The sequence below is a fragment of the Carassius gibelio genome, chromosome A8, assembly GCF_023724105.1.
Source record: "Carassius gibelio isolate Cgi1373 ecotype wild population from Czech Republic chromosome A8, carGib1.2-hapl.c, whole genome shotgun sequence".
In the NCBI taxonomy this organism is placed as follows: Eukaryota; Metazoa; Chordata; class Actinopteri; order Cypriniformes; family Cyprinidae; genus Carassius; species Carassius gibelio.
Window position 1 is genome coordinate 8,326,335 of NC_068378.1, and position 8,205 is coordinate 8,334,539.

The 8,205-nt window shown below is 38.5% G+C and overlaps 2 protein-coding genes across 2 annotated transcripts; one reads left to right on the forward strand and one right to left on the reverse strand.

Annotated features, from left to right (window-relative positions):
• The first annotated feature begins 1,507 nt into the window (after nt 1-1,507).
• LOC128018094 (dickkopf-related protein 4-like) lies at nt 1,508-3,577 on the forward strand. Its single transcript, XM_052603473.1, has 4 exons — nt 1,508-1,644; nt 1,897-2,016; nt 2,146-2,230; nt 3,133-3,577. The coding sequence occupies exons 1-4, from the start codon at nt 1,540-1,542 to the stop codon at nt 3,372-3,374; spliced, it is 552 nt and encodes a 183-aa protein (XP_052459433.1). The 5' UTR covers nt 1,508-1,539; the 3' UTR covers nt 3,375-3,577.
• Nucleotides 3,578-4,961: 1,384 nt separating this feature from the next.
• ppiaa (peptidylprolyl isomerase Aa (cyclophilin A)) lies at nt 4,962-7,917 on the reverse strand. The gene is made up of 5 exons (XM_052603782.1): nt 7,751-7,917; nt 6,461-6,491; nt 6,232-6,320; nt 5,413-5,585; nt 4,962-5,334 (listed from the first exon to the last, which is right to left on the reverse strand). The coding sequence occupies exons 1-5, from the start codon at nt 7,817-7,819 to the stop codon at nt 5,202-5,204; spliced, it is 495 nt and encodes a 164-aa protein (XP_052459742.1). The 5' UTR covers nt 7,820-7,917; the 3' UTR covers nt 4,962-5,201.
• Nucleotides 7,918-8,205: the final 288 nt, after the last annotated feature.

The window sequence follows — 8,205 nt, forward strand, 5'->3', positions numbered from 1 at the left end:
TGTAAAACAATCCAACATTTATTTTGTCAGATGAAATCTGTTTTAAAGGTTGAACTATGTAGAAAACAGTTGACATTACATAAAATCAACTTTTAGGAAATTTAGTATCATCAACATTTTATAATATTAAAGAGCAAAAACGTATAATGTCAAGTCTCTTTAGAAGGTTCAGATAAGCTGGCTACCCATAATCCCTTTCCACTGATTAATGTGTGTTTTTGTAAAGCTTTATGCAGACTTGTACATATTTGTTATGCATAATTAATAATGTTTAAAACAGATTTTGTTAAGAACGTGACATTTTGTTTCAAGTCACCATTTTGGTGATTAGTGTTCAGTTTGGTAAAGTAAAAACATGCAAATGCAGTAGTTTATAATTCATTTTGTTGCATTGAAGTAGTATTCAAGCTTTTGGATTTGCACAACTGGTATTGATTTAATGTCAGTTTTTCACAATATTAATACTCAGCTTTAAAATACATTTGAGCTTACGTTACACCAACTTTAAAATGTCAAGTTGATGGAACGGTTTTGTATAATTAGTTTAGTATATATATAAAATATATATAAAATGTCTTTAAGCTGGTTGCCATCATTTTTTGAGTTTTCCTAACTGGTATAAGGCTACAGATAGATAGATAGATAGATAGACAGACAGACAGACAGACAGACAGACAGATAGATAGATAGATGGATAGATAGATAAGCATGAATCACTGATGTATTTAGGTTTATTGTTTTTCTGTTTGCTGACTTCTGCTGTTGTCTTTAGTTATGGTCGTTAGTGTGCATCAGTGATCCTATTGCACTTACTTTGTCTTTCCAAGTTCTACAGGATTTCAGAGATCACAGTTGTATGTACGAATTAGGCTAAGACATATTACTGCTAATTGATAATTTGCTGAACAATAAGGCTGTAGTTGACACGACAGGAATGTTTAGGCTGAACAAGACCTTTTTATTTATTGGCTAAACATATTCACATTGGTCAAACAGAGCAGTGTCACTGTTATTATCTGCGTCCCGGCCCGGTGAGAAACACAGATTTCGAGTTTCCCCTCTAAGCCAGTGTTCAAGGGGCAGATAATCACCTGTTCCGTTCCAGGAAGCAACTTACATCCGAGTCTACTGATGCGGTTAACTGATGGCTGTCATTAAAAGGATGTCATATTTTTCATCATAACAAGATTCAAAGGTGTTACATGTGTAAAGGGTCTAGGTGGATTTAAGTGCCATGAAAGGTACAGCCAAGCTTTCATGTTTGTTATGAGTATGGGCCATAATTTGCCTTAATTACCACCGCAATGCACTCCACACTTCCTACATGAGCTGAGACTATAAACATTGAAACACTCAGAAAGTAATCACTAATGAAAGACCCATTCTTTCTTTTTTCTTCTTTTTTTTTTTTTTGGTGGTTAATTTGGGTATTTGCCGTAGGTCCATTAAAACACGGAGCAGGTTGCTCTTCCACAGTAGAGCTCCTCGTCTTGCTCTTGCACACAGCCTTATTGAGGTCAGGACAGTTTGGATACAACCATGCAGACAGTTTATATTATATTTTGTCTGTCTGTTGTTTCTGCTGTACAGAGCCTGGATTCCAACATGATCCACTCCTCCAGAGAAATGACAAGCTCTCAAGAGGTAAGAATATTCTTAAACCTTAATTTTTTTATTTTTTTTTGTATTCATATGTTTAAGCTGGAACAAAGTCAGAGACCTAGTGAACACACAAGCCTACTGTAACATTTATTGTAATATTATGGTATATATCTCTTTTGTATTTATGACTGTCCATGTGTAATTTTATCTTTAAAAACAAAGTTATTGTACTTGTTGTCATTGCTTGCGTGCTGTTTTATCACATATTTTAAATTCTGTTGATAACTCTTCCAGTCAGAGTTGGATCTACAGAGTGACACAGTTGCAAATTCCCACAATTCTGTTAGAAGAACCTCAGTCGTGCAGGGAATTAGAGAAGCTACGCCTCCTGCGCAAGACTGTACCACTGCACAGGTAAGAATTTGTTTGGTTCAGTACTGTGATCAAATGAATTTACATCCAGCCATGGATTGAGATCAAACCTGCAATGCCAGTTTGTCAGAATATTTAAACAGTTTTTATTCACATTCTGTCTTTCACAAGGCAAATGAATGCAAAGGCTCAAAGAAAAAACAGCACAATGCTCCCAAGACAAAGATTCAGCAGGATGTGCAAGGAAGTCAAAAAGGTAAGGATAGAGTTTTATGTACTTTCAGTGTTTTTTATTTTATTATATTTTTGACTATATAAAATGTTTTTGGGTCATACTTTTGGTCAAGTATTGCTTTACACTGTCGACTATAAGTATATTTCCCTGTGTTGAAAATTATTGAAATCATTAACAACGTGCATTCTCTGTCTGCATCAGCCGTAAAAACTCGGCACAGGTGAATTTTGCTTTGTCAGCAATAGGATATTACGATATTAATGATATTAGGCGAAACAGAGGTTAAAAAGACAAAACATCAAACTGTGAAGTCAACCAATTTTCATATGGAGTGTGACATAATTTTAAGAAAAAACTATAATCTAAATGTAATCTTAAATACAAAAAAAAAAAAATATATATATATATATATATATATATATATATATATATATATAGTTAAAATTACATCAAAAATCTGAAAAGTGGACTCTTAAATGACATGTTAAACATCTTTTTATGCCTCTGTCTTATATTTTGTGCCAGAAGGGGATGACCTTACAGTTTCCTCTACCATGATTTTATTTAGAGAACTGATAATTGAAAAAAGGTTAGGTGTTTTGTAGAAATGTCCTGAGTGAAAGGCTTTTAATGTCGAATTAAACTTTCTGAGGACATATTAAAACGTTTGTAGCTCGGCTGAAATGGCAAAGTGCAATTTATTAACAGTTAAACACATTATTTGCCTAAAATAATGTTTAAACGTCTTAAAAAGCTTTTTCAAACTAGAAGTTTTATTACTGCAAAGTGTTATTTATCTAAGCCATTTATATATATATACACATGTGGCGGCATAAGCTACAGCACTGCAACTTTATAAACTCCAGTTGTTGTAGGTTTGACTAGTTTACTTACTGACCCTCACGACAACTCTTCTCCCGCAGTGCCCGAGATGTCACCGTGCGTGCGCTCGCGCGACTGTGAAGAGGGTCTATGTTGCGCGCTCTACTTGACGGGAAAGAGATGTCAGCGCGTGCCCGCGCTGGGCGAGGTTTGCTTGCTGCGGGGACGCGCCAAATTCCGCCGGAGACTGGAGCGCTGCGACTGCGAGAAGAGCCTGCACTGCCGCGCGCAACCCGACAGTCCTCGTGGACAGGGAGTGTGTCAGCACGACCCGAGGAGCTAACCGCAGAGAAACTGGATCGAAAAATCACGAGAAACATGACAAGGCACGTCATGGCATGTGTTTAAGGCATTTCTGAAGTGAGCTAGGATGACGAGGTTGTTCTAAATAAAGTTGTTTCTATAATTCTTTTGCGTCTAAAGTGTGTAGAAGTCGTAATATATGTATTGAAACCATAGCCTGTATAAAAACAGATTGAAACGCAACCGCATTGGCTTTTCTTTTCTTTTCCTACACCTGTAAAGGTTCGAGTCGCGCGCCCTCTCTCGACAAACTGTTATTTCAACAAATAAAAGATTGCTGTGGTGTTTCAGCACTCCACGTGTTTCTCGGTTTCTGAGGCCAAACTTACGCTGAAGCACATCTAAACAGCCTTTTAGACTTCTTTATACCCTTTAATTTACACATCAGGTACTGTGTATTTTATTCTAGGAGCTGAAGTGGGTTGATCTCACTTCATTTAGTCTGGATTTATTAATGCAGCATTGAGTCTCAGACTGAATCTTGAGCTGGCACTGACCATAATTAGCTCTGCTGTGTAAAGACACCCTGTTCAGATCACGGCACACACATATAATGAACTGAATTAAAAAGTGCATTGTTTATTGGCCTCGGAGCAAGATTAGGGAGTTGTAAATGTGCACATTTATGCCATTTCTACTGGATTTTAATAAATGCATTTCAACAATTCAGTTTCCTTTATGTCATTGCTAGTTGAATAACCCCTTTTTGCGCACAAAGAACTTTAACAAGAACCTCGTTAGAACTCACCATATCGATTTATTCAATAAAACCTGTCCCAAGGCAATTCATTTTTTAAACCTTTCATTAATCTTAATGCGACAATGAAAAACATGCATTTGCCTCACAGGTCAAGTAGGCGCTGGTGATTGGGTTACTTTAATTTGGCACACTTTAATTTGGCACCAAATGTTCACACAGCTAAGGTTACACATTTGCCAGCTGTCCTCTTGGCTGGTATCAACTTATGAAGGCAGGATTAACATTTAAATGTAGTGCATTCAGTGTATAGACGATCAAGTAACATCCCTAAAGCTACAGTGTCTTTAAGTAATAGGGTGGGACAATAATCCAGAAACATGCCACTCACATGAAACCATTGCTATTAGTAGTAAAACAATTATCCAACAGACCCAGATTAAAGAAAGTTCCACCTTGCACCACTTTTGTATAAAGCCATTTTCACATGGATATGACCGTAGATATGAAAAGATACTGACAAAATGTCAATATAAAGTAAAACTATTAAACTTAAATTGTTCACCCAAAAACAAACTCATCTCAAACTTTTCCATTAAACGTCCATTAAGCCATATATATATATATATATATATATATATATATAATTTCCCTGGAGGACAAGACCGTTAACTAACTGCTGTGACTAGATTCACAGAGGGCGTTGAGATGCCTAGAGGACAAGTGAAGAAATGTAGTAATTTGGGAGTTGGATAAGCAAGCGCTCTGAAGAGGGAGTTCAAAATCAAAGCACAAAGGAAACTCTCATTAACCTGAAGCAACGTAACCCTATACACAAAAAAGCTTAAAGTGAATAACGAGACAAATAGGTAAAGTTTCACATCATTGTTCCCCTTTATTTTCAGACTTTGATGCACAAATTATAGGCCTACATGACTTTATTTGCAATGAAAACAGCAAAGGCAACTCGTCAAAGAGAAAGATTTGAAGGATATAGGGGAGGGGTGGTAGAACTTGAACAGGAATGTTGGGGTTAGTGGAAGGATTTATAAAACGGAGCACTGAGGGGTACTAGACTAGGGTTCAGGTGAAGGTTAGTGGTTGAGGTGTTTACAGCTGGCCACAGTCAGCGATGACGATCTTGGTACTGGTCTTTCCACTGCTGGAACCATAGCCCTCCACTTTCCTGATGACATCCATGCCCTCCACAACCTGTCCGAAGACAACGTGCTTGCCATCCAGCCTGTGGGAAAAAAACAAAAGGAGGTTAGGAGGCAGAATGGATCCAGCAGACATGCTCATTCACACTACTTCTGCTCACCATGAAGTAGCTTCTGTGCAGATGAAGAACTGGGAACCGTTGGTGTTGGGGCCGGCGTTGGCCATGGACAGGATGCCAGCGCCGGTGTGCTTCAGGATGAAGTTCTCATCCTCAAACTTGTTGCCATAAATGGACTTTCCACCAGTTCCATTGTGTTTCGTGAAGTCGCCCCCCTGTACCCAAAGATCTTAAGATTAGAATCGAACAGCAAAAGCTGAGTCCCACCAAGATCTCAGAAGACTTCAGGGCAGGGTTTGAAAAGTACTCACTAGCCAATCTGGTTAATAAAATTCAGTTACCAGCAATTCAGAAACTTCGACCATTTTACAAATAATCCAGATTATCAAAAGTCACATCTGAGATTTAAATATTAATCGTGAATCATTGAATTTGACAAACACCAAGAAATAATGGAAGTTCAGAACAGTGAACCTAATCACTAATATAAAAGGAAAAAGTGGGATCAGATTTTAAACCGTTTGAATTGGGTAAGTGAAAGAGAAAGGGTGATCTATATTTAATACAAAGCATACGCTTGCTTGATTGATTACATTACTGAAAAAAAAAAAATGATTTTTTTAATGGCCTCCAAAGTTGTATTTGGGCACCGCCATCAGATGCAAAATGGCATCTCCATATGCGTAGACTAATCGAAAATGATTTGAGTTCTTTATTGCCCAGCATGTGACCCTCTTTGTACTTATTTGCAAGACAAGCTTTATCAATCATAACCCACCAAATGAGCAGATGAGTTTATTTCCACCCAAATTTGATGGGTGTCAATTTCAGATCCTGCATCTGGGACTAAATCTTTCATACCTGGCACATGAAGTTGGGGATGACGCGATGAAACGTGGATCCTTTGTAGCCGAAGCCAGGCTGACCAGTGCACAACTGCCTGAAGTTCTCTGTAAAACGGGCAGACGGGTGATGAGCATGTCACATCACACGATGAAATTTTTATATATATATATATATATATATATATATATATATATATATATATATATATATATATATATATATATATATATATAAGTATAAATACCTGCTGTTTTAGGAACCACATCAGCTCTCAGCTGTTAAAAGAAAAAAACACAACATAAAAATTAGCATTTAAATCTAATGAGGCTGAAATAAAGTGTTCAAGTCGTGCATGACTATGTCGATGAACTGAAGGGCGCGCGGAGTGAACCATCGCTTCTCATCTAACTGCGGTTCTCAGGTCCTCGCGCCCTCAGATCTGCATACCATCATGGACAATTCACGGATTTGCGCTGCGCAACGTTTTCACACACGGACAAATGTGACATAAGTAACCTCTGTAAATAATTACAATTGAAATTCACATCTTGCATACTTAATGCACTTTGAATGGAGCATATACGTTCGATTCGAACTGGAATCATGGCGGAGTTCCCTGTGATGTCACTCTCAGGGCAATCGCGTTCGAATAGAACGAACTGCAGGATGTGCTTCCCTCCGATGAGGAAACGCAAACTAACCTCACATTAATGTAGCACATAAAAGCAGAGGACGGTTTTCGTCTCAATCGCTTGCGTCTCACTGAAGCGTTAAAATTGAGCTTGGCCTGTGCAAAATAAAGTCGCCTTCTGGGAATCCGGGTTAAATCCATGTATAGAGCTCCCGCGTGGCGTCTCCTCGTGGCTCTCCCCAAACCAAGCGCCGCGGGCTCCTACTATTCGCGCATTATGATGTTCTAACAAGTTAGGCCTACTGTATGGGAAATAAATTGTCAAATGACTTTGCTGTAAAGACTCGAATAAAAAAAACGTGCTTTAGGTGAAACGCCGGTAAACGCGGCCTAGTTCGCGGAGCATCTTTTGTTGACACCGAAAATATAATACGTTTATGCAAATAAACACCTCAAAGCTTCACTATAGAAACAAACAATGCACAGTCCTATAAATAACATTAAACCCGTACATACTGCCAGATTCCCAACGTCAAAGTTGTTGCACAACACCGCAGAGCTGCACAAGCTCAAACAGTACCGTTATATTATTTGGCTTAATTCCTTCTTTGGTTTGCCAAGTAATTGCACAAGCAAGGTTAATCGTAACGGAATTTGTTTAATGGGTATGCAAAACACTTAAGGATGTTCAAGATTGCAGCCCAGCGGGATTTAAATAACGTTATTAGGATAACGTTAGTAGCCTCGAACATGCGGCGGTGGCCTCCAGAAAGGCGTTTAATCGACTTGCAGAAAAAGAAAAAAAAAATCAGTGTTATTACAAAGGCACGCGCAAACTCGCACTCCAGAGAGTGGAAAATTATAGTCTTGCAATGAAATTAGGAATACAGCGTGAAATATTACCTCTATGACCACTCTTCCGACTGGTGCGCCGCCGGCGGTGATGTCGAAGAAAACTCTGGGCCTTGCCATGGCTTTAGTCTCTCTTGTGTTTAGAAGATGCTGGACTGAAACGCGTGAGCCGTGTAAGCACTGGACTGGAGAAAAGACCGGATGAAGGCCGCTAAGCTATTTAATTACTAGAGAGGGGAGTCGTGAAGCCGCGCCTGTCCAATAAGAGCGTGTCGATGCTTTGAGTGACACTTAAATGAACCAATGAAATAGCGTTATTAAGAATGCGCCCTCAACACACGCGGCGTTAATGTTTGCTTGATCAGTGATACTTTAAAAGTAATATACTACGGACGTTTGGCCTGTAAAAGCACCCCATGTTTGAGATAAAGCCTAACACAAATGCATTAAATGGTATTAACTGATTTTAGTACTGAAATACACAAATCTATCATTGCTTGGTCTGT